Source organism: Onychomys torridus, chromosome 10 (genome assembly GCF_903995425.1).
Source record: "Onychomys torridus chromosome 10, mOncTor1.1, whole genome shotgun sequence".
Taxonomy (NCBI): Eukaryota; Metazoa; Chordata; class Mammalia; order Rodentia; family Cricetidae; genus Onychomys; species Onychomys torridus.
The window spans coordinates 85,554,710-85,581,454 of record NC_050452.1 but is presented as its reverse complement, the minus strand read 5'-3'; the positions used below and the strand labels follow the sequence as shown (position 1 = coordinate 85,581,454).

Here is a 26,745-nt window from a genome sequence, read left to right as displayed (position 1 = left end):
GGACAAAGTATAAATACTGGACAAAATTTAAGTGTTTCACAACTGTTCCGTTCGCAGGTATTCCTAGGTTGATTACGGCTGACATGGTAAGAGAAGGCGCAGCAGTAATTGATGTGGGTATCAACTATGTTCCAGACCCTCTGACAGGAAAGACAAAACTAGTTGGAGATGTGGACTTTGAAGGTAAGAAGTGGAACCTCTTGGTAAGTGCAAGGGGAACTCAACTCCAACCTTCATACTTTGAGAAAGAAACTTTCCTTGTGATGAGGACTGTATTAATAGTTATCACCGGCCCCTCTGATGGAAAGACAACCACATTTTCCTAACTCTTCCTCCCTTTCCCCACCCACATGCTGTTCCTTTTCATGCTCTCCTGTGTTTTATTAATTTTTCTGTGTATTTGTGCTCTGAGATTGAACCTAGGGCTTTGAACATGCTATATCCTAGGCTCCAGGGTTTTTGTTGTTGTTTTACTTAAAGAAAAAAAAAGATATAAATTCACTAGGTTCCCCAAGATGCTGTTGAAATTGAGATCCTTCTCCTTCCTCCCAGGTGGCTGAGATTATGGATCCCTGCTGCCAGGCTTGGCAATATTTGGTATTAAGATGAAATTTCTTACTATATAGTTTTTAATGAAGCAATCTGACCAATTTTAGACCTCTGTATTATTTTTGTTCTGAATTAATTTGTATTACCTGTATTGATGTGGAGATGGGAAGCACTCACGTGCTACCACATCCATGTGGCGGTCAGAGGACCACTTGGGGAGTTGCCTCTCTTCTTCTGCCATTTGGATCACTGGGGTTAGCATCAGGGCACCAGTCTTGGTGACAAGCAGCTTTCCTCATTTAGCCCTCTTGTCAGGCCTATTGTGGTTTTTCGGACTGGCATTTTACACTATAGACATTTATGCTTTATATTTAGCCATTTACTCTTTTTAAACTGTTTTTAAGAATTTCATGTAAGTACTGTTTTTACACACTTTCCACCCCTCTCTCCCCCTCTACCTCTTCCTGTGTTTGGTTCTCCACTCCCTTTCAGGCTTCTGATCTCATCTCCTATAATAATTATTGTTCCACATGCATGTGCATACATATATGTATATATACAACCTACTGAGACCATTTAGTGATGCTCCTTATGCATATTGGATAATCTGTCAGGGTGATGGTCCCTGTAGAATACTGATTCTCCCTTTCTGAGCAGCCGCTTACTGCCTGTAGCTCTTCATCTAGGGCTGTGGCTTTATGAAGTTTCCCCTATCCAAGTTGACATGTTGATTGGTATCACTCTACAGATCCTGTTCAGACAATCATGTTGTTGAGATTTCATGAGTACAAAACATTGTCTAACAGCAGGGATCCCAGTCCCCTGTCCCTTAAAAATCTTTCCACTCCTTTTCCAAGATGTTTTCTTAGGTATAGGTATTGTATTGTAGGTTTACCGACTGGGCTGACCCCAGGGTTACATATTCTCTGCATTTTGACCACATGTACTACCAAGGTAGTACCGTCTATCAGATCCAAAAGTAATTTCTTTGATGAGGGATGAGAGTTACACTTTCCTGTGGGTATAAAGATAAGTGTTTGGAATATAATTAGAAATTATATTGCTTTAGGAAAATGGCAGTAATAGGTTCTCTTGTAGGGTCTATGAACTCTTAGCCACATATAGTTGGCTAGATTTATAGCACCAGACATGAACTCCATCCTGGTGAGTGGACCCTAAGTCCACACAGCTGTTGGTTATCCCCAAGGTATGAGTACCACTAACCTTTGGATACTAGAAGAGTTAGTCTTCAGGGGTTAGGCTTCCAAGGCTGATTCCTCTAAGTCCTGTGTCTGAGGTGTGTGGTGTCTTAACCAATAGGCTCCTACCCTCCAGTTCTAGGAGGCAGCCAAGGCAAGAGTCCATGTGTTTTTGGAATCTCTAGGACTTCCATGACCAAAAATTCAAAAGGAGGCTTCCCATGCTTGGCAGTGGAGCTTTGTTAGATTGTCTAAGTCTTTCATGGGGAACACTATTATCCCTTGTGCTGTAACTCCATCTAAACTATAAATACAAACACACACACATATATTATTTATTTATGTATTTTATGTAATCTTATAAAATAATGTTTCCCTATGGTCCCTTTCAAACATCCTTAGTGTTATTTATCTCCCTCTCTGTACTACCTTTCCTCCCCTCTACCCAACTTGAGTACCCCTCTCGTTTTCCTTTTCCTTCCACAGTACTTGTATCCCATTTCACTCTCAGAGTGAGAGTCATCTCAGAGTGTGCTTGCCAGCTCAAACTCAATCTTAGACCTAGATAGTTGTCTGGATAATTGAAACTGATGCTCTTGATTTTTGTTTAAAAGAGGATGAAGAAGAGGAGCTAGGCTAAATTGCATGGTCAGTGAAGGATTTAACACATCCAGCATGTAGTACTAACAAAACAGTCCAAATCCATGGCTTCTCTCTATATAAGGCAGCTGAGCCTCTAAACACATGAGTTTCTAGCTACGTGATCCCAAACAGTTTCACTTCCAATTCTTCATCAGGTTCTTACCAACTTTGATGTTTCCAGATTAGTGGTAGTCTTGGGTGCATGGACACCCTAAAGACAGTGGAGACATTCTCATATTTGAAGTATTTTAGGAATGATACTGATCATTCTAGGCTGCCAAGATCACTCAGCAGGTAAAGACACTTGTTGCTAAGCCTGTTGACCTAAGTTCAACCCATAGGATCCACATAGTGGAAAGAGAGATAAATGACTGCTCTTTCTGACCAGCACAGCAGGACTCCTTGAAGCACTTCATAGCTACAGATGTGTCATTACAAACTAAAGGAATAAACAATGTGATTTTAAAATGTGGGTTTTATTTTTTTTATGTGTATGGGCGTTTTGCCTACACATGTGTCAATGTATCACATGAATGCCTAGTATCTAAGGAAGCTAGAAAAGGAGTTAGATTCCCTGGAACTAGAGTTACAGATAGTTGTGAATTACCTGGTGGGTGCTGGGAATTGAACCTGGGTCCTCTGAAACAATAGCCAGGCTCTTAATCACTGAGCCCGATGTCTAGCTCTTCAAATTTATATTTTAAATTTTCTCGGGGAACTTGATCATCAGTTGATCATTTATCCAGAAATGCAGACATTTGAAAGTGTCTTAGGGCATGGTGTCCACATATGAAAGATTTTGGAGTGAAATGGGGCCTAGACTCCGATGAAGCAATTTAAGTCTGCTGATTAAGGAAAGAAAAGCAGCCACACAAGTGCAACGATGTGTCCTAAGGGGCAGAACACCGAGTCAGAACAAGCACAGATGCACCTTGTGAAAGAGAACGTTACCGTTCTCATGGGCTCTGATTGCTATGGACCCCAGTATGGATTGAGTTCTAATCTGACAGCACTGATTCTCCACATAGAGGTGTCTGCATCTCTACACATGTGTAGAGATGTGTACATATGTGCTGGGTGTACATGCTGAAATACTCATGAAAGGACATCTAGAATGCCAGCAGCCCAGGAACTAACCCTCCCTATCAACAGAGGGGACCAGAGAAAAATAAGTTTCTGTACAACAAAGAAAAGTCAACAGAGGCAGACAGGACACAGAACAGGAGAGTAATGTTTGCCGGCTACACTTCAGGCAAAGAGCTAATATTGAGAATTTACAAAGTATTGCAGAAATTAATTACCAAGTGAATAAAATTGCCAATTGACAAATAGGTAAGTGAACTAAATAAAAAAGAAATACAAATGGCTGGTAACTGTTTTAAAGTGTTCAGTATCCTTAACCATCAAAGAAATACATATTAAAACTGCCTTGAACTACCATCTCACCCCAGTGAGAATGGCCACCATCAGCAAATCTGACAATGAATGTTGGATGTGGGGAGAAAAGCTTATTCAGTGTGGTTGAATGTGCAGAAAATGCAGTCACTGTGGAATTCAGATTAGAGATTTCTCAAAAAATTAAAACTGGAGCTACCATGTGCCCCTGATGTTTCACTCCCGGGCAGAGCTGAACCAGAGAACCATGTACCCTGCCATGGAGATCTTTGCACTCCCATGTTTGTTGATACTTAGTTTGCTTTAGCAGAGGTCGAACCAACCTTGTTGTCCATCAGCTGATGAATGGGTAATTAAATGCTGGTGTATACAAGGGAAAGCTACTCCGTTCTGAAGAAAAATGAAGTTAAAAATTTGTAGGAAAATGGATGAACTGAGAATGTGTAGTGTTAAAGGAAATCAGGAAGAAAACCATTCTCTCTCATATGCAGAATCTAGCCAATAATATGTGTGTATATGTACGTAAACACATATAAATGTGAGTGTAACATAACAAGAAGAAGAGAGAGCAAGAGAGACTGAGTGCGGGTGATGGCATGAGTCATGGAAAGCATGGACATCTGACTGTTCTAGTTCTCATTCTGCTGTAGGCTTGGTTTGTTTGTTTGTTTTGGGTGGTGGATAAATCCATAAAATACATTCAATTTAGAAAATATAAAATTTTCTTCCATTCCGAATGCTGACTCTAATTGTATTGAAATTCAGTGAGTTGTATAGAATTTAGGTCTGGTTAATTATGGCATATGATGTTTTTATTTATGTGCAAGTTTTTTTATAATAAAGTTTATAAAACTTTAAAAAGGATATAGTTTCTTTACCATGTCTTCATATTCCATGCCAGTCAACCCCAGTTGGGTTTCAATAATGAATGCACTTGAACCCCTCAACTCAAATGAGTAATGATGCATTTGATTTTAAAGCCTGGGGTTTCTTTCCTTTTATTTTTCACCATTATTCTGTTCCTTGATAACACATAGTAGCTGTGTGTCCACTGCAAACCCATCACACACTCAGGATGCATGCAGATGTCACCGGCAGCTGAAGAGAGCCAGGTGAAAAGAAGAGATGGTCATAGTTGACAGCCTTGACTTCTGGACAGGCTTACCCCGAAAAATACCCTTTTTCCCCCTCGGTGGATATTTTTTGGTCTCAGGACAGTTACATGTGTTCTTCTTTTTAAATAAGTAAAGACTTTTACCTAGGATCATAGTCTGGAAACACTTTAACATGAACCTTTGTGAGAGCTGTTTATGCTTTTCTGGATTCAATCAACCTGTGGTTCTGTGTAGTGAAGTAGATGACGGCATAAAGAAAGAAATGTCAAAAACAAATGCAAGATGAAGGGGAAGAGCATTAGGCTGAGAACTAATTAGGTCATTTTAGATATAGCACTACCATCTAAGAGCTCTGCATCCCCATTGGTCACCAGTGTTCCAGTTCATCAATGATTATGGCAGTCCCCCCTTTTCCAGGATTCTGCTTCTATAGCATGATAAAGCAGGAAAACACCATAGTATCATCCCATTTCATACAAAAAGCATGAGCAGAACACAATAAGATGCTGTGGGTTTTGGTTATTGTTCATTTGCTTTTATGAGAAAGTGTCTTATGTAGCCTTGGCTAGCATGGAACTCCTTATATAGACCAGTGTGGCCTTAAACTCACAGAAACCTACCTGCCTCTGCCTCTCAAGTGATGGGATTAAAGGCAAGAATCACCATGTCTGTTCAGTAAGATAGTTTGAGAGAGGAGATATATATATATAGATAGATAGATAGATAGATAGATAGATATATAGATAGATATATATATATATATATATATATATTCACAAAACTATTATTATGGTATAGTATTTTTTAATTTTTACTATTCCTGTCTTCCTCTGCCTGTTTATAAACTAAACTTAATCACAAGTCGATATGTAAAGTCAGAAGCCTCACAGCTATGTGGTTCAATGCTAGCCACAATTCCAAACACCCACTAGAGATCTGAGAGTCTCCACAGGAACTGCTGTCTATCAGTGTTCCCTTTCAGTTTTAATGTTCAGTGTCATTCAACAGCACACTGCCAAATGACCCTGTAAATAAAAGTACAGAAACCTTTGGAAGGAGCGTCCAAGATCAGAATATTGTGATCCTATCATAAAGTAAGGTTTTTCACAATTTTTCCCTGCCACCTGCTGGTTCACAGATCCAGAGCACTAAGGGTGAGCTGGATTCAGTGAGGCCGTGACTCAGCCACCCAGAGGAATAATAGGCTTTGACATTGTTGCTCTTCAGGTTGTGCATCAGGACTTAACCTGAGGTGAAGGATGGCTCCCTTTCCCCCATTGAGAGGGAGGAACTTTACCATGGCTCACACCACCATCTCGTGAGGTTTGGCTGTAAACTGCCATAGGGAAAGCGTGAGTGTTTTGTAAGGATCTGTCAAAGTTTCATTATACTTTCTGCCAAGCTGAACACAGCAGATGTAGGTAGATTCAGATGCAGAAGAAAGTTTCCTCACAGAAAAGACTGGCTCATTCATGCAGGAAGTTGGGCCCTGCCTAGAAAGCAGATTGCATGGGAATGATTTTTCCATGTAAATGAACACAGTGATGGTAAAGGAAAGGGTGACACTCTCCCAGAGGAAGTAATACTGCTTTACAACTGTGAATAAAACATAGCACTAAAAGAACTCCCAGGGATATTTCATGATATCAAAGGGGCAAAGTGTAAAATGTTGGAAGCCAGTGGAAACTGCAGGAAGAAGGAGGATTTGTCAAGTTATGGAATGGATGCTTTCTCCCAGTAGGAGGTGATACACCAGAAGGCAAGTACCAGATTGTTCTCCCTTGAGTTGTAATAAAAAGTAAAGTAATAAAACTCAAATTGTCAATGTTTCTGTTTTAAATAGATTTTAAAGTTCGCTTTACTGTTATTTTCAGTTCTCCATATACTTATGAATTATAGAAAGATACTTTTCTGTACTTTGACAAAATAATTTGAAAGGCTACTGGACACGTGTAATTCCCTGCACTGATTATTCAGACTGCTTCAACAATCACAGCATGCTGCTCCTGCAGAGCCTCTGCTGCTGTAGTTATCCTAACACACACTAAAATGTCACAAAGTTCAAGGCTGTGCAGTTCAAATTCCACCTCTCATCATTGCTCAGCTTGCTTGGCTCCAGTGTCTCACCCTTTCCTCTGCAGTACTGTCCATGTACCCTGCCCCGTGTTGGGGGTGTTGCTTGATTAGAACCTCTGTGGAGATCTCATAGGGTCCCAACAGGCCTTTCCTTCAATGCCATGCTTTCTTGAGTGCTCTTAAGAATAAATAGAGCTAGCCAGGCCTGGTGGCACACATCTGTAATTCCAGCACTCAGGAGGCTGAGGCAGGTGGATTTCTGTGAGTTCAAGGCCAGCCTGGTTTACAGAGCAAGTTCCAAAATAGCAAGGGCTATACAGAGAAACCCTGTCTTCTCAAACAAACAAACAAAAAAAACAAAAAACAAACAAAAAAAAATTATAGAGCTGTAAAATTAGCATCACATTGAACTGATGTTTTACTTTGCATCAATCCTTGATTATAGGACTCAGGAAAGTTCATGGATGCCTCTAACCTCTGATCAATATTTACCATCATCCTCCTTGAGCTCTCTGAGCATACCTCATTCCTCCAACCTAAGACAGTATTTAAAATGTTTTAAGATTCATTTTCATTGTATGTGTGTGTGCCTGTATGTACATAAACGTAGGTGCCCAAGAAGGCCAGAGACGTTGGATCCCCCTGGAGCTGGAGTGGAACTGGGAACTGAGGGTCTTCTGCAAGAATAATACATGATCTTAAGTGCTGAGCCATTTCTCTGACCCTCCAAGGCAGTATTTAAACGCATCTATATAACAAAACTGTCTTAATGTCTAGGAATTTTTTCATTAGCAACAGTCACACAATGAATAATATATTTGAGAAATCTAGATTTGCTTTGTAGATTACTGTTTTATGATGGGTCCTAATGACTTTCTCCTACAATATCTTTCAACTGTTTTCCACTGAAGCTTTAAGGTCTACATCAGGCATTTATGACAAAGCATTCTATATTCCAAAGATACAAACAAGAGATTACAGAGTATGGGCGGCAAGTAGCACCTTCTGAATTACAAGCTGGAATGCAGTCTCTAGTCCTAGACGCTCATAATTACACTGCTTTTATGGCAGCAATTCACCAAATGGACTGGGGCAGCTGAACATGTAATTAATGACTTCCCATGCTGCTAATTCAGTTAGCCCTGCTCCTGTTGGTTACCTCTCAGGCCTCCTCTACACCTCATGCCCAACACACAGGTTTCTGCAAACATCTGAAGCTTTAATGACTTTGCTTTAGTTTTATGATGCATTATTCCACAGGGGTTGAGATGGAATGGAAAAAACTGGAATGTTTGCTCCTTACTGCCTGCTCCTCCCTCCTCCCTCTCCACCAGTCCTGACCTCGCTGCCCTGAATGATCACACCACACAATGCAGGGAAGGACTGGGAAGGAGGAGGGGGAGAGATGGCAGAGCAGGAATGGTGTTTTTCTCATAAACAAAATAGGTGGATTCAATGTCTGAAACAGGGTTTTCTTCATGTGCAGTCTCAAGGTTGCAGGACAGTAAGTAGAAATGATAGCGATAACTATAAAAACTGACAGCGAAATAAACTTAAGTGCATAAAGAAGCAATATTTTATTGAAAGGAAAGTCTACCCCTCAGATACCACTACTATTTTTAAAATTTTAGCTTTGATTTTCTTCTTTGAAACTTTGTTCATGTATGTAGTATATCTTAGTCATATCCACACATCACTCCTTCCAGATATTTTATGTCTGCTTGTATTATAGTTTGGGGAATATGGCTTACACATGTAAATTGTGAACAGTATTTTCCATTTCAAGACTCAAGTACACAGATATATTCAAAGAATATATCATGGTTTGGTTTTCCCTTTCTTCTTAAACAATTTGGTGGCCTCCTTTATTTCTTATAAGGACTCTGCTTGAATACAGAATAAACTGTTCTAACAAAGGGATGCAGCAATGCATTACCTCAAGTCACAGCCCTCTCTGACTGAGGCCTGTGGTTAAGCAGGCAGCCAAGGACTTTAAGCAGTTCTTCACTCAGGGATGCTTGTTTTTGTCCATACTGATGTCTGTAGCACTTCACCAGAGCTGTCAAAGCTAATCACAAGAGGTAAGTTGCCTTACATAGCAGTAATGGATTCCACACACTTCTGGAAGCCTAACATCCAAGTGGAGGTGTCATGAGGGTTCCTACTGTATCCTTCTTCTTTGCATGAAGATGCTCTTCTTTTCTTTATTAGCTTCACCATGCCTTCCTTCTGGAAATGTTTGTGGACTAATTTCTTCCCCTTTTGATGATATCAGTCCTATTATATTAGAACTTACTATAATGACCTCATATAGCATATATCCCCCTCAAAGACCTTATCTCTAGATGCAGTCACATTCTCAGGTGCTGGGATATTAGCATCTGAGCATACAGATCAGGGAGAATACAGTTTTGCACATCACACCTTTGCACCTTTGCATGTGTATTGATTTTGCCTCCTCATTCATGGTAAGATAAAGACAAGTATGCAGCAAAACCCTTTCACCCTTGGGAACACTAACCTGGAAGTTTCCCTTGTCATTTTTACTATAATCCTGTGCACCTGGACATAGATATGTGTGAGGTAGGAAGGATGTGGAATCCACAATTTCTACATGTGTGACACTATTTGAGTCAATAGAAATAAACTTTATATCTAAGAACATGAATATCCAACTCCTACTTGGGAGACTTCAGTTCAGATTCATTCAGTTTTCAAATATTTATTGAACATTTGCTGTGAATCTATCCCATGAGACACACTTGTGGCCTAAATAAGACAAAATTTTATCCATGGTAATAAGCAAACAAATACATCTTTATAGGATATGAAATAGTGATTAGTGTTACAAAATATAGCCTGGAGAGATGTCTTAGCAGCGAAGAGCACTGGCTGCTCTTCCAGACAACCTGGATTCGATTCCCAGCACCCACATGGCTACAGACATTTGTAACCCAAACTTTAGGGAATCCAGCTAGCCTCCTTTTCTGGCCTCTGAGGGTACTGTACACATGCTGCACACATGTAACTCAAATGCAGACACCCATATATGTAGCTGGAGAGCCTCTCTCTAGGTGCCACCAAGCCCCCACAGTCCCACAACCCACATATAAAATAACCACACAGAAACTTATATTGCTTACAAACTGTATGGCCGTGGCAGGCTTCTTGCTAACTAGTTCTTATATATTAAATTAACCCATTTCTGTTAGTCTATACTTTGCCACATGGCTTGTGGCTTACCAGTACCTTACATCTTTCTTGTCATGGCAGTGTCTCTCCACCCCCCCACCAGCCTTTACTTCCCAGAATTCTCTTCCTCCTTGTCCTGCCTACCCTATCCTTCCTGCCTGGCTACTGGCCAATCAGCACTTTATTTATTTCACCCAATCAGAGCAACACATTTGACATACAGAACATCCCACAGCACATATACATTGTGAACACAAACTCATGAAAAGAAACTGTCTTCAGAGATTGGGTGGCTGATTAGAATTTCAGTACTGAGGAGATACTGGAATGTTGCAGGTTTAAAGGTTAATTATCTCATCTTTTGGCCACTTCTAGCCCTCTGGAACAGCCATTCATTGCCCACCCCTATACTGGAACTAACATCTCATAACTAATAGATAAAATACCTTTTAGTATCTATTAACTTAGCTCACTAGCTTCGACCAACCCAAAAGCTCAGATAGCATCTTGGGTCTGTAGAAAAGCTTCCTCCCCATCTCACTTTAACTGACTATCTGATGGACCCACTAATGTGTTTTAAGCTTGCCTTGATTTATGACTTTCTTTTTCTGTGAAACTATAAAACTTTATGAAACTGCTTCCATATTGGAACATGGAATTTGGGGTTATCTGAATCTGTATTTCCAGGCCATGGCCACTCACAATGGCTCCAGAATAAACTGTCTCTGTTCCCTTTCAAATGAGAGCTTTGGCTTACCCATTAACAACATGAAATAAAAACCAACCTTTAAAACAAAACAAAACAAGTAACATAGAAATGGATGGGTAGAGTTGCTTTAAAGGAGTCCTCAGAACAAGTTCACTGCTGACCTGCCAAATGGGGGAAAGACCATATAGACATGATAAGTAACCAGAAATGGATGGGTAGAGTTGCTGGTCCTCAGAACAAGCTCACTGCTAACCTGCCAAATGGGGAAAAGCGCCCCATAGACATGAGGGAGGACCATTCCAGGCAACTAGAGCTGTCATTGTGAAGATCTTCAGATCAGGTTTGGTAGTTTTGTTTTTGTTTTGTCATCTTCAGGACAGAGTCTTTCTGTGTGCAGACTGGCCTTGAACATGCTATGTTCTCAATGCTGGTCTTGAACTCATGACTCTTCTGTCTCACCTTCCCTAGTACTGGAATTATAGGTGTGTGTGTGTGTGTGTGTGTGTGTGTGTGTGTGTGTGTGTGTGTGGTCAGATCTGGCTCTGTCTGGTAGTTTTGATGAGCTACAAGGAAGCCACTGTAACTGGACACAGTAAATAAAGGGAAAGATTGTGGGAAACTTTGAGGTGGTAATGGGAGTGGTATATTACATAAGGCCTTGAAGGCCACAGAAAGGAATCTGGGTTTTACTCTTTTTGATTTGTTTCCAACATGATTGCTGGCTGGACTGTGGAAAGTAAGGGTGTCTACAGGGGTCCCTGTTAAGAGGCTATTGTAATTATCCAAGTAAGAAATGATGGGGTGTGGACAAGGGTAGTAATGTGCTTAAGTATTATGAGGTGGTGAGATGGTAGATATAATTTAAAGGGAGAGTTGGGATGATTGGTCAAATGATTAGGTGTGAAAAACAGAATCATGTATGATGTTAAGGATCTTGGAATGAGCGTGAGTGTAGATTCCAGCTCCATGATCCTCTTGAAACAATTTTTTTACCAGACCAAAGAATTTGACCCATGCATGATGTATGTAGCTGGTGTGGCGTGTGAACAAAGGAAGGAGGGGGCTGACCTAGGATGTATAGCTCTATAGGAAATGGGCCTGAAGAAGGGGGTTTTATCCAAGGGGAAGCAACAGTCAAGGCAGCAAAGAGGAAAAAACAGAGGATTAATACTCACTACTGTGTCCAATGCAGTTTATTTAAGAATGGAACTATGATGTAAAACAGTTGATTCAAGAATGGAAGTATGATGTAAAAACTTGTAAATTTGCCCCAGACGCTGGAGTCTACATTTGAAGTTTTCAAACGAATATGCACTAATCAGGAAATGACTCCCACAAAGGGATGATAAATCGTAGAACTAGAACTCCATCTGGTGAAATGTGTCTCAGAATTGCAATCTCAGAGGGCACAGGGCAGTGAAGTGCTTATTGTCCCTCTAAGAGACTACTGGAGATGGGACCAAACCCTTCATCTGTTTTCTCTCCTTCTATAATGTTCTACAGTTGAAACCTCAGAGTTTTCACTTCACATTTTTTTTCTGTCATTAGCTTTTCCTAAATGACTGCACTCTGGAGTCAGGCTGACTTGGGTTTGAATCCTGGCTCCCTTGCTTAAAACAATTACAATCTTAGGTAAATCACTTTGCCTTGTAGTCATTCTGAGACTTGATTTTATCATTGAAAAACTGAGATCATCATACCTGCCTTAGAAAGTTGTCCTGAATATTAAATGAAATAATCGCCATACACGAGCTAATTAACGCCGGTGAATCGCTGAGCACACAGCTGGCTGCAAGCAGTACACATGATTCACCTTTTCACTCCCACTGTGCTGATGATCTGGAAGCCCGTAACTCTGCACTTTAGCTACCATTGCCTTCTTCACTGATTTTCTGTCGTCAGTGTTTCTTTGGTTTAGTCTGTTCTTTATCTATCTGTCAAAGAAATCCACCTGGATGCATTCATGACTATTTCTGTCTTCCTCAGGCTCCCTTAGCATGCTTAGCTGCCGATTTTTGTCATGCTATCATGCGTTTTTATTTAGTTGGTCCCAACTAAACTCTTCCTTTCTAGTGTGAGCCTCTTGTCCTGTACAGTCTGTGTTTCTACCCCACACTAAGTTTTAGCCTTCCTGTTCATGCTCTTACACCTCAGACAATGCAATCCTGGGCATCTGATGCCTGGATCTGGAAAGGAGGGTAGTGGTAGAGAGACTCAAGACTCTAGGTTCACTTCAAGAACCGTTTTTATTTTCCCAGTGATGTTTCTGTATTGTTTAGATAGCTACTAGGGATAGCATTTAAGCAGAGGTTAGCAAACAGTATCTTTGACCCCTTATCTGAGTTTTCTGTACTTTTTTGCCCTTGTGGCCATGTTTTGCACTGGAGACATTCCTCCTGGGCGTTGTCACATGCTGGAGTCTTTTGAAATCTCATGACCACATCTGGGTCAAGAATTGTGTTTGAGTAAGACATTGAGGACCATCTGGACCCCAACCCCCTCCCCTTCTCATTTTGCAGGACCATGGTGATATAATCAGCTCTTTCTTGGGCTATCAATCATCTCTGAATTCTCTGACTGCAGAGCCAGCCTATTAGAAGCAATAAAAGAATAAGAGCAACTAATATTAAATTTATCAGGATTTTAGTAGTCTGATTGTATAAAATAATAAAGGGACTGAGACATGGTACTTCATAATTCATCTGCAAACTGTTGACCAGCGACTATTGACAAAAGAATTAGAATTAGAATATTCTAATGAATATATTTCTTGATATAACTGTCCAAGGTCAATAGTACAGCTATGTTGAGGCCATTCTCCATTGAGATGGTTCTTAATCAATTTCCATAGATATTTATATTATCACTGTAAGGTAAAGCAGAGATACAATATAAGTTAATTATAATGGAAATCAATTTTAATAGCTTGACTTTGGTGCCCAGTCTAATCAATGCTATCATCAAGGGCATCCAGCCTTTCTGAAAAAAAAAAAATCTATGTCTGTTTTTTTCTTGAGTTCTTTCTATCCTTGAAATTTTCAGCTAGCTCATTGGTAAACTGAGCTGTTTGTATTCCTTGCTGGAGAGCCAATATTCCTACCATATTAGCAGTTAGGATTCCAATAAGCATTAAGATGACAGCAGTTATCAGCCCTATAAAACTTGTAGCTTTTATTACCATCAATAACTTCCCCCAAAATAGCATTTATATTTTTCTAAAGACCATTTTTCTTTTATTTTTATAGGAACGAACAGGAAGGAAAGTTTTAATATCATAAAGATATAGTTGAAGTGTTATTTATGCATTGAATAACTTGACAAGAATTAATCAGCGGATGGTACAGGGTGTCAGTACAATAAAAAGAAGTTTGGTCAATGGGGAGAGAATTAGAAGTGACATGCAGTTTACATGTGTTTGAAATTCAGAAAAATGTCCTTTGGTTACCAGGTTGTTGCCTTCTGGTGCCAGTTAATGGTTCAGCTTTACTAATCCTGTAGGAGAAAGCACAGATGTGGAGCCTATTTCCGAGTTATGAAGAGAACAGGACCCAGACATAAGTTGGGTCTATGAGAAAGTGCTGTGGGATGTTCTGTATGTCAAATGTGTTGATCTGATTGGTTAAAATAAATAAAGTGCTGATTGGCTAGTAGCCAGGCACGAAGGATAGGGTAGGTGGAACAAGGAGGAGGAGAATTCTGGAAAGTGAAGGCTGGGGAGGGAGAGACTGCCAGCCACTGCCATGACCAGAAAGAGATAAGGTAATGGTAAGCCACAGCCATGTGGCAAAGTATAGATTAATAGAAATGGGCTAAATAAATATAAGAGTAAGAGCTGGACAATGGTAGCCCTGAGCTAATGGCCAAGCAATTTAAATAATATGAATGTCTGTGTGTTTATTTTATAAGTGGGTTGTTGGACTAACAGGGCTTGGTGGGGGCTGGAGAGAAGCTCTCCAACTACAAGAAAGTTTGCATAAAGTCATGAATTTGGTTAAAATTTCTTTTTTTCCCTGTGATTTCCAAGAAATAATATAAAATGTCAAAGGATGTGTTTGCATTGCTTTAACAAGTTACTACTGTGCAGTTAATCCCATATTCCCCCTTTGTTGTTTATGTATTTGATTTTTTAGTAATAAATGAACTCATTCAATTATGACTTGTCCTTGGGGATTTTAGGAAATGCCATGAAAGACATGAATTTTCCAAAGTTGACAGAAACAGATAAAAGTTTAGCTCCATAAGCAGGACTGTTGTCTGTTTTACTCTGTTTTGAAATCTTCAGTATCCAGAAGCAGTTAATAGGTGACAGTATAAAGCTCTTCAAAACTCAATGTGCTTGAAATGTAGCAAAAATAAAGCTTGAAAACTCATTGGGATAAACATGAACAAAGGACAAAGGAGGCTTAGTTTTTTTCAGCCTGCGTCTATGATGGTTTTAATTGCTTTTCTAAGGCTTTAGTTGCTGGTACATAAAACTGTTATACATACATCACGCTGTTAAAATTTGAAGGTTTACCCTCATGTGTGTATCATTTTGGAGTCTTATCTTATACATCCCTTAGAGACCTTACTAAGATACTTACAAATCATATAAATCTTTAAATTTTTTTTGGAAACACCTAGATATCTTAATCTTTACTATAACTTTTTTTTTTTTAATTTAGTCAGGGTTTTTCTGTGTAACCTTGGCTACTCTGGAACTCACTTTGTAGATCTGTAGATCAAGCTGGCCTTGAACTCATGAAGATCTGCCTGCTTCTGCCTCCAGAGTGTTAGAACTAAAGGTATGCACAACCATTATCTGGCTCACACTCTTTTTTCTTTCTTTTTTGTAAATCTGGAAACATCCAACCACTGTATAAACCTTTTACCTTTCTTCTCCATCTGGAAATACTCAAGCATTTTAACCATCGTATATAGATAGATCCTTCATTATTAAAATATCTTTATATCACTTACTTTTTTTACTTTTTTATAATTAGTAATACTCATCGAAAAGATAAGTTTTTGTTTTTTTTTAAATCATCAGCACATAAAGGAATAGTAAAAATCAATTTTAAAATCAGTAACAACAACCTGGCAGCTCTGAAATTGTTTGCTCACTGGAACCTGTTTGTGAGTGTATCTATCATGGGAGAAATCCCATCCCTAGAAAATGGCAAGGCCTAATTTCTGCATTCAAAACACTTAGAGGTCCAGTCAGGATTTGTATTTTTATAAGTCAACGAATGGCTATCTCCTTGTTCTGTGTCTTTTACAGCTTGTTGTAGAAGGTAAACATAGTCCATGAAGGTCTTCATAGGCTTTTGCCTGTTAGAGGAAGAAGCCCTGAGTGTGTTTTAAGATTAGGGATTTTTATTTGTTTATTTATTTACTTACTTACTTTAAACCCTGTGGCAGAGCCTGTGAGCCAGTTAGGAGGCTCTATTGGTTTGTTTATTAATCAGTTGAGAGCTGATAAGTAATTGACTCTTAGCTTTGAAACTTTTATGCTTAAGATATGGATGGAGGGTTGGGGATTTAGCTCAGTGGTAGAGCACTTGCCTAGCAAGCACAAGGCCCTGGGTTCGGTCCTCAGCTCTGGCAAAAAAAAAAAAAAAAAAAAAGATATGGATGGATAGACACGCAGCCTCAGTGGAGGAGCTGACAGAGCCCTGTTTGCTGCCATAGCAGTAGGTATCAGGACTTTTGAACTGTCTGATGAAGATAGGGCCCCAGACAAGGAGGTCCCTCAGGAATGATGCACACCTGGCATGTCCAAAGATTCGTCCATTCATTGAATTCTTCGGCAAATATTGCTTGAGTTTGTGTCATGCTACTCGCATTATGAATATGGGGCATATAACCATGCAAACAATAAATAAGCCTCCGAAATTTATACTTTTTGGATATGTGAGAATTCATTTCAAATAGATTCTTTTGATGCCTCTTAGTCCTAAGAGTGTCTTCTACCACATGGGAAGGTAAGAGAATGTTTCCACTTTCTGAGGAAGTAGACTTCTCGAGCTATATCTTGTTTCCAACTTAGTTACCGGTGTCATTCACTGAAGCTGATGGTATGATTGATCAGTCTGACTTAAAATAGCAGCTTTTTAGAGAACATAATTACAGGATCACCCCACAGGCTAACTTTACTCTAAGGGAGGACCTACTACTTTAACCCAAAGATGACAGGTCTCAGTAAGTTGAAAAATTGATAGAGACTGAAAAAGTAGTTCTCGGAGACAGACTGTGTTTATGGTGCTCACAAAGGTCATCTGTAAGAACAGTAGAACCATGGAGGTCACCATGAGATCTCTGTCATCAATATGCTGGCTGTCTCCACTCATGCTCACAGTGAATACAAGTCATTATGAAGTTTGGGTTTTTGAAATGAAGTGAATCTCTAAACACATTCTAGTTAGTAGGATGTCTTTGACATGAACTAGTCTTATTTTTATAGGAAAGATCTTAAGATCAAAGTACAAAAACACATTCACAGCAACAATGGGAGTGTCTGATGCCTTTGCAAAGATTTCTTACACTATGATGAGATTGTGTAGTTGCTTCTCAGCACCCTAAGACACAATTACCTATGAGGAAGACATTTGCCTCCTATTCTAGGTTGATTACGGTAAGCTTCTGAGATCAAGGACCTGCCAAGAGACGTGGCAGACTTTCCAACATTCTGAATAGTTCCTTAGTTCACTGCTGATGGCAGTGTTCAGTGCCTGAAGGAAAGGGGACTATAGAGTGGAGGAGAGAAAAGATCGTGGAAGATGGCACAAAATAACCATGTCACCTGTCACAAGGACACTGTGAAAGGGAGACACTATTGGTCAGTTCCCAAGCTGTCAACAGAAATATCATAGCAGTATTTAAACTCTTGTCAACCAGAATAAAACTGTGATGACAGCTGACAGCATCCCTGTGAAGAGGCTTTGCTGGGGACAAACAAGTTCGCAAACAAGTTTTGATTTATCCAGGCAACTGGGTTTCTATATGGCTCCATTCAATGTTTTCTAAGTGGTATGGCATTGTTTTAGGCATTCATGTCTATGAAATGGCTAGTCAAATAAATAAAGATTTGATTTAATGTTAAGAGAGAAGGGGAGAGGAAGGGAGGGAAGGGAGAGAGATGGGAAGATTGATGAATAGCTGTCTCACACATACACATTGAAAAATAAATTGGTGAAGCAAGTCCATGTATGTCCAGCTCACTAACCTAATGAAACCAGCTCAGTCTGTATAGAAACACAAGCCAGAGTGTCACACTCTTCTGCTCCATTCTAGGCAAAGAATCCCCTATGCTTTTCCTTCCCCTAGGATAATCTGACAAAGAATCTATATGCAGAGAAATGAAGTATATGTAGAAAACTTGTGGGAACCTTAAGAATCAGGGAAACAGGGGCAGACAAGATGACTCATCAGGTAAGTGAACTTGCTGCCAAGCCTGGAACCTGTTAAGTTTGATCCCTGGAACCCACATGGGGAAAGGAGAATGGACTTTTCAAGATTTCCTTTGGCTTACATACCCGCACATGCAATCATAAGTAAGTGCGCTCTCTCTCTCTCTCGCTCTCGCTCTCTCTCTCTCTCTCTCTCTCTCACACACACACACACACACACACACACACACACAATCAATCCATTGATCAATAAAATGTAATTAAAAAAAAAAAAAAGAATCAGCAACCCAGATAAGCTTAGTACATTACCTTGGTTATACCTGATCCTGTTGCCATACAAAAATTCAGTGGTGAGCCATGTGCGAAAGAGCCCTTTACTCTGTGGCTGCACAGGCACCTAATCATCATTTTATAACACCCATGTGAGAAAGTGGAGTGGTTCTTCGGTACCTCCTGAGTCATACTTTTTCTCTAGTCCTGTGCCATTCAGGTTTTTCAGGTTGTTACTCCTGCCCTTCGTTTTCCTGAAGCTTCTCTCCCCTTCATTACAGTGGATATGTTTGAGAGGCCATGCCTAAGTAGTTTGCATTTAGAAGTATGGGAAAGTTCCCTAACCATTTAATTTAGACAATTATATCTGTATACTAGGAAGCTGAGATTCACATGAGGGAAGCCAGGCATTGTTTTGTGTTGCTGCTTTTAAAGTTAAGTTGCTTCTAAGAGTTTGCTGTTGCACTATTGGGAATCTAACATTGGCCACAGAGTGCTTCTTTCAAAATGCCAAACAAACTTAGAAAGAAAACCAACCACACAAGAGAAACTCATGGCAATAGTTTCTGTTGCTCCACCCAAACGGAAGTTTTTAGGGCACAAATATATTCTTTCTTTCCAGGACATAGTTTTTATAAAATATTAGCAGAGTCAGTTCTGTTTAGATACATTAGTTTTCTTATTGAAGGGCCATGGAGGAATACAGTGGCACTGAAGGAAAAACTCACTGCCTGGCAAGGACCTGGAAAATGTTCCAGATGACATCTTTTCAATGATAATTTCGATTCCTAAGTGCCAGTCCTGGGAACTGGGACCATAAAGTTTCCAGAGGAAGTAATGACACAGAAAACACAAGCCAGAGACACCCTCTCATGAAGCATGGTTGCAGCTGCCAAAAGGGTAATGATCACATCCTTCTTCCTTTGTCCTAACTCAGTTGTTAAACAGCATTTTAACATTCCTTACATCGCTCGTCGCATCCCTTGTGAGTAATCTCTCCACACCCTGTGACCACATGTTACTCTTGCATTTTTTGGAGCCACATGCATAGGCTGAACACCTAGGATCTTTCATCACCCCGTCAAAACCTCCATTGAAACACGAGGGACCTTTGCTCCATACCTATTGTTCTCATTCTGATACTAAAAAAAGTTCTCTTCAATAAGGATAATGGAAAGGATTATGAAGCCAAGTCTGTACTCATTCTTCCCTTCAGAGATACTTTAGCAATTGATTTTAGGTTATATTATAAAATTAGTGCTCTACAAACCACCTACCTCTTCCATATCCTCTCCTGTAGATCCCTTTTACCCACAGATCAGCAATTCCAGTCTTCCTGTGGCATTTTCCAGATTCAAGCGGCTTTCTACCCAAGAGAAATTTTTCTTCCCCTCCTGATTGCAAGCATGGTCTCCCTTCCCAGAGCACCAGCTGATCTCTGTATTTCTTACATGGAAAAGTATGGCCTACCTGTGCCACATCTGTATCAGGCTTAGGAAGGTCCTCCAAACACATTCACAGTGCCATGAACACTTAACCTCAGCACACACCACAGCCATCACTCAATTATTACTTAAGTAATTGCATTTTTAAAATATGCATCTCTATACTAAGACTGTGAGTTCCAAGGGTTAGTAACTATGTCTTACACAAGGGAAACTTCTGTGACTCTATCTGGGCCAGTTTGTAACATGTATGGGAACAGTAATCATCAGATATGGGGATAGGACCAGAGGACACAGGATCTTGGTTGCCATGATGAATACTTTTTACTTTATCCTAATGTTAGTAACCGTTCCACAAATGTCTATGTATGAGGTGATCAGATCTGTTTGAAAGAGTAAATCTGGCCACACATGGTGTGGCTGAAATGGCAGATGGGACACTAACTATTGCTATTGTAGACTATAAAAAGTGGCCACATGCTTCCTGTGTCCTGGCATATCCCCTTTGCAAAGTGACTTTATCACTTTCTCATCACACACTTTAGAGTTTAAATGTGATGGTGAGACATGATTTGGCCAATGAGATATTACCATCCATGATGCTGTAGAGATTTCAAAACTACCTGCCCATTGGGGTTTGCCTAGCAATGTGAAGCTGCTATATGATATAATTCTCCAAAACAAGGAATCTCTGTCTCAATCCAGCTTTAAACTGACACTATCATTGTTCATATGGGAAACACTTCTTTTTCTTTAGTGCAATTATTTCGCACTTCAGACTGTGAGACTGAGTACTCTATACCGGAATCCGTGGGTGGTGGGTGGCGGGGAGCAACTGGAGTTTGACTTCCTTAGACAGGATATCCTAATACATTGAGGACTTACCTTGAACACTATTCTGTACGTTTCCTGGAGCAATGAGTAAACTGTTAACTCAGCCCAGGGAGCTGATCAGCTCTACTGACATTTCTACTAGACTGAGGAGGAAGAACAAGGTGCTATCTCCCTCCCCAGATGAGCAATTTTCCTTTACCCACTGACATCAATACCCAGTGTCATCTGTTATGATTCCTCACTTAAAAAAGGTGTTCCTGATGTAAATAGACCATAAACTATATTAACACCATCCTACAACATATAAACTTATTTCTCCTCAGACACAGCCCCTCAGGAAAATGAAATTAAAAAATGACAGAGGAACCTAGTAGATGTTTTAACATAAAATTCATTATTGCTTCCTTCTCATTACCATGTACAAACCTTGACTCCATGTGTATCTACTTTGTTTCAAACATTAAAAAAAAAATTGAAAATAGTACTTGGATGCTCAACTGTGTTCGCAACAGTGCTTAATCTTCTACCCACTGAGTAATGTGCAGAGACCCGCTGATGCTAATAAAGTCTTGTTAACATCCAGGGAAGTCCTAACCCAAGACAAGTGAAGATCCCCATGAAGAATGACAGGCAGGACAGGATGCACATGTGTGGTGTCTACTAGCACCAATGCAGATTTTGAACTAAGCTGTATTGCAGGTGTTTCATGCAACAGCCCATTCCCATTCCTATCCCTTCACACAGTTCTTATTTTTTAGCATGAATGTAATCCTGAGTATACGGTTTAAAAAAAAAAATTGCAAGAGGAAGATGGTGTGACAGAGGCAGACCAGTGGATGTCGAGTCTGACTTCCAAGGAAGAAAATGACCTATACTGCTTGCTAAGCCGCTGTGTGATTTGAAGTGTAACATGTAACATACTGTCAGTGCCCCTAATAAAAAAGTAGGAAAATCAATATGTTGCAGTTGCTTCCACAGTGTTTCTTTCTTTCAGAACTTCCTACTCTTCAGTGCTGTCCCTTCAAACACCTGGGACTTTTCCATGATAATACATGCAATTGTGGAAATATAGAGTTCAAACAGAGTTCTGCCTCTGTAAAGAGGAGAGGGATGAGTCCCTGTATCTGACCTTCTTGTTGTGACCAATTTTGTATTTTTTAAATTAGTTGTATCTCAAATCCTCCAGCTGTCCCCTGCTCCCCAAATCAGGTCACATCATCCTGCAGACTGGCAGGTTCATTCTCTCAAGGCCAGCTGCCATGACTAACCTGCAGCTCTCAGAGCCTCTCTCTGTCTCTGTCTCTCTCTCATAATGATGAACAAGCCCAGCAGCCCCTGATGCCCAGACTTAGAATAATCTTGAAATATCCCTGCCCTGTGACTCCTGGCACATAGCACATAATCTAAGTTGGGTTAATGTGTTCCCACTTCAGGGCCTCATCGTGACTGCCTATAGTTGTGTGAGTAATGTTAGCTCAGGTTCCTGTTCTATAAGTCTACTTTTTTCTATGAGTTATATCAAGAATGACAGGTAATCACATTGATCATAGCTTATTGCTTTTGTTCATACAAAGCTGAAGCATGGGGATTGAGCCTATCCCTTTGTGTCCACTACAGATAATCATAGAATAAAGTGTGTGTGTGTGTGTGTGTGTGTGTGTGTGTGTGTGTGTGTGTGTGTGTTTGTGTGTGTGTTTGTGTGTGTGTTTGTGTGTGTGTGTTTGTGTGTGTGTGTTTGTGTGTGTTTGTGTGTGTGTGTGTGTAAGAGAGAGAGAGAGAGAGAGAGAGAGAGAGAGTGAGTTTATGTCTGTTTTCATTGTAGCCTACTTCATCTTATAAATGATTGGAGGTTTATAATATTATGGGCATAATGGGGGAAGAGACTACATAGAGTGTGTTCAATGATGATATTATTAGATATGTTTAAAATGAAGCAATGTTCTGTCTCCTCAGCTGTTAAGAAGAAAGCCAACTTTATCACTCCAGTGCCGGGAGGTGTGGGACCCATGACCGTGGCCATGCTTCTGAAGAACACACTTCTGGCTGCCAAGAGAATCATTTACTAGGTCACACAGGAGACTACAAAAAAATGAATAGTGCTGCTTATTTATTTGACAACAGGCAAAATTCTTTCTATTTTACTACAAAGCTATTTATTTCTACATTGTATTTATTTTTTCATCAGTGGAATCATTGTAGAACTGATTATTTACACAACTTTATGGATTTCTTGCTAATAGATTTTGAGTTTTAAGAAAAAAACAATTCCAATGATAATTTTGGTAACAATTCTTTATTTTATGGATATTTGTTCATAATGTTAAAAACAAATGAAGAATTCATACTTAATAGATATATTTTTGACATAACCTAAATATCACATAACAGTATGTTTTCAATAACTGTTTTGTCAGCCAAATGGGTGCCATGTAAACTGTAATTTGTTATAATTGTGATTTTTTTAATATAGTTCATATTCTAGGTTATCTGTTGAAAAAGAACTCATTTGTTAAGAGGAAGATAGAATGTTGAAAATGAAGTCTTAATTTCAGTTATCTCCTGGCATACCATAAGGCAATCTTATGGAAAAACTGATGTTTTATTTAAGAAACAAAAACCATTTAGACAAAAGCTGTTATGCTACTTGGAAAACTGAAAAATGATTTCTTGGTGTAGCAGAAGGGCATGCGTGTTAGGCTCCCACATTATCTATTTCACTTGCTGCAGTATAAGACCATGTGGTTTCCATATTGTTCATTTCACTTCACTGATGATAATAGAAAAATCTCACAACATGAGTGTACAAAGTCAAATGAAAGTGGTTTCCCCACGAATATCAACCAAATACAATGCTAATGCTGTGTGCATGAATCTGTCATTACAGAATTGTGATATATTTGTTCATGGGAGCAGAAATCTGATAGAATTATAATGCTTTCATTTTATTAAAATTGATCCTTGGGATATAACTAAAAGCTAGTCTTTGTGCACAAATTTCTTCTCTTTTCTAAGATAGCATTTGGTTACTAACACAGATGCTATGTTTCCAATACAATTCAAGTTGGGAAATCTGTGTGACTGTTAATTAAAGGCTATTGAATGACTAGATCCATATAATTGGCACTAAGGTTTCATGCCCAGATCCCAGTGTATTTATGTACTAATAATGGTCATTGTTCAGTGCATGTTTTTATCGGTGTGCCTCTTGATCCTTTGTGTGAAAATAGATTAGCGGTTTATAACTAATATTTCAACTGTCCAATAAAAGCAATTTGAAGAATTATAGCTATATTCTTTTGTTAAGATAGCTTTAAATATTTTGGTGTGTGTGTGTGTGTGTGTGTGTGTGTGTGTGTGTGTGTGTGTTTGGGGGGATGAGAGAGACAGATCAGGCTTGACAGCAAGCACCTCTACCCACTGAGAGGTCTTACCATTCCTGTTAGCTGTTTAGTTACTGCATTCTGGTATTAAGTTTCTCAAACATGAAAGAAAAGACAGTAGAACTGGGGCTAGAGAGATGGCTCAGAGGTTAAGAGCACTGACTGCTCTTCCAGAGGTCCTGAGTTCAATTCCCAGCAAACACATGGTAGCTCACAACCATTTGTAATGAGATCTGGTGCCCTCTTCTGACCTGTAGTCATACATGCTGTATACAAAATAAACAAATAAATCTTTTAAAAAACAAACAAACAAAGGCAGTAGAATGTGTTCTACAGTGACTCCAGACCAGGTGGTCAAGTATTCCTGACGGACCTGTAAATTCAGTTTGTAGGCAAACATTTTAGAAAGGGTATGGTTTAAATAAATTTTAATGGAGCCTGGGTTCCAAACTAAAATTCCCAGAGATTCATGAATATTAAAAATAGAGGGACTGTAGTTATGAGTGTTCCTCTGCCCAGTGAAATGAAAAGGATTATTTCAGTACATTATTTATTTAGGGGTCAGTCTTCCAGAGACTAACCAAAAATAAATTTTTGGATGCTTGTTTACACTGAAAAGAAAGACTTTCATTAAAACAAATACAGTGGAATCCACAGGGTCAAGGAGACGGAGTGTCTTTGTCTCTACATGGAGCAAAGACACATGGGGACTCATAGCTGAGCCACCAAGATGGGGAAATCAATGCATCAGTGAGTGAGGAATTACTAAGAGCAATATATTCAGATATCAAGAAGAGGAAAGTTCTTGCTGACATGTTCTTGGTAACAGCAGGCCAGAGACTTTGACATCAATGCATGGAAAAAAGGAACCTCATCACAAATATATACAAGATGTGGGATGGGGCTACCAAGAGCTGAGTTAGCAAGATTTTCTGCTAAAATTGAGCTCATCTGGCTGAGGTATAGGTTTTATCAACAAGTGGGCTCAGGTGGGCAGTGGTGGTGCATGCCTTTAATCCCAGTACTCGGGAGGCAGAGCTAGGCGGATTTCTGTGAATTCGAGGCCAGCCTGGTCTACAAAGCGAGATCCAGAACAGGCGCCAAAACAACACAGAAAAATCCTGTCTTGAAAACACCTAATAATAATAATAATAATATAAAAAACCCAAAAAACAAAAAACAAGCAGGCTCAGTTGAGTATACACAAATGTGTAATGAAGGTGGGAGTCTTTTCTCATACATAAAAGACAAAATTGGCTGAATGGTATGATTCCATTCAGGGAATGGAGTCTGTAACTGTAGATACGTGATGCCCTTGAGGAGAAGTGTGAAGATATACTATTTTCCCTTATACTGTCTGCAGAGAAGCTTAAAGAATTGATGGAAGTAGTACTGTAACACAAGGAAACATAGAATAAAAATTTCAGTCAGATGAAGTGAACAGAGTAAGGTGGAGAATGGTGGAAGTCAGAAGAAACCACAAGAAGCGAGAGTGAAGATGATATTTATCAAGTGAAGAGGACTGCAGTCTGAGCTGGAAGATATCATCATCGATTAGCATAAGGAAGTTATAATGGGAGTTGACTTGGGAGAAGAGATAATAAGTTCAATTTGAGACATGTTGAGTGTGAGGTAATAGCATATTACGTAAGCAACAGTCATGAAGTAATATAAATCCTGGAAGGGGATGGATGTTCATGTCTGATGGTGAAAATATAAAATTCAACAGCACATACTGGCAACTAAATTCCTAGAATTGGAGGCCACTATCCATCTTCTATCCTTTACCCCATTCAGTGCTTGTAGATGTTTGTTAGCTGAATAGCTATCGAGTGCTGAAGACTTCCTCTTAATCTTTTGTCTTTTCTCTTTCCTAACCATCTCTATGGGAGGTGAGGGAAGTAATCTTCTTAGTTACTAAAGTTAGTTACTAAAGTGCTCAGCCAAGGGCAGAGATCACATCATTCATTACCTATAAAAATCTTACTTATTAAGACTCATTCCAAATGAAATTATGTCATGAAAATTTGAGTTCCACTTCTCAACTGCCATAGCTCTTTGTGCTAATAACTATGGTAGCTGACACTTCTTACCAGGTTGCACATGTATGTTCCCTGGCTGACTTTAGTTATTGAAAGTCAGAAAACATGCACTGTCTACACATTTGCTTCCACAAACAGCATTCTGCACAGCCCAATGCCATGATTGCAGTAGACATTTGGTAGTTTATGAGTGAATAGAGAAATGCTAATGACATCTGAAATAATTATAGGACAAATATAGAGGGATAAATAACAATCATAAGTATTTCCTGCTGACAATTAGCTATAAGTACTCATTGAGTGAAAGACCAACAAAATGAAAAGAAACAAAAGTAACAAAATAGAAAGAAATGGAGGAATAAACTTCTAGAGGTACTTGTGACTGCAGGAGAGAGGTAAATGCTTTAAAAAGAAGTGTGGCATGAGAACAAAGTGACAGTGGAGTGCCCCCTCTCTTTCTTAATTCTAATTCGCTTTAGTGTGTATTGGCAATAAATGAAGATGCCAGT

At 39.5% G+C, this 26,745-nt stretch overlaps 1 protein-coding gene across 5 annotated transcripts in view; it reads left to right on the top strand.

The window, feature by feature from the left end:
• The window catches only part of Mthfd2l (methylenetetrahydrofolate dehydrogenase (NADP+ dependent) 2 like), a 109,115-nt gene extending 85,039 nt beyond the window's left edge, over positions 1-24,076 (top strand). For 4 of the 5 annotated variants that reach the window (XM_036201376.1, XM_036201381.1, XM_036201379.1 and 1 more), the window contains exons 7-8: positions 58-183; positions 22,768-24,076. In XM_036201376.1, the coding sequence (XP_036057269.1) occupies positions 58-183; positions 22,768-22,880 (239 nt within the window). In that variant the 3' untranslated portion in view covers positions 22,881-24,076. Of the gene's footprint in view, positions 1-57; positions 184-552; positions 574-22,767 lie in introns of those variants that run through there. The other variant, XM_036201377.1, reaches the window with a different exon arrangement.
• The last annotated feature ends 2,669 nt before the right edge of the window (positions 24,077-26,745 follow it).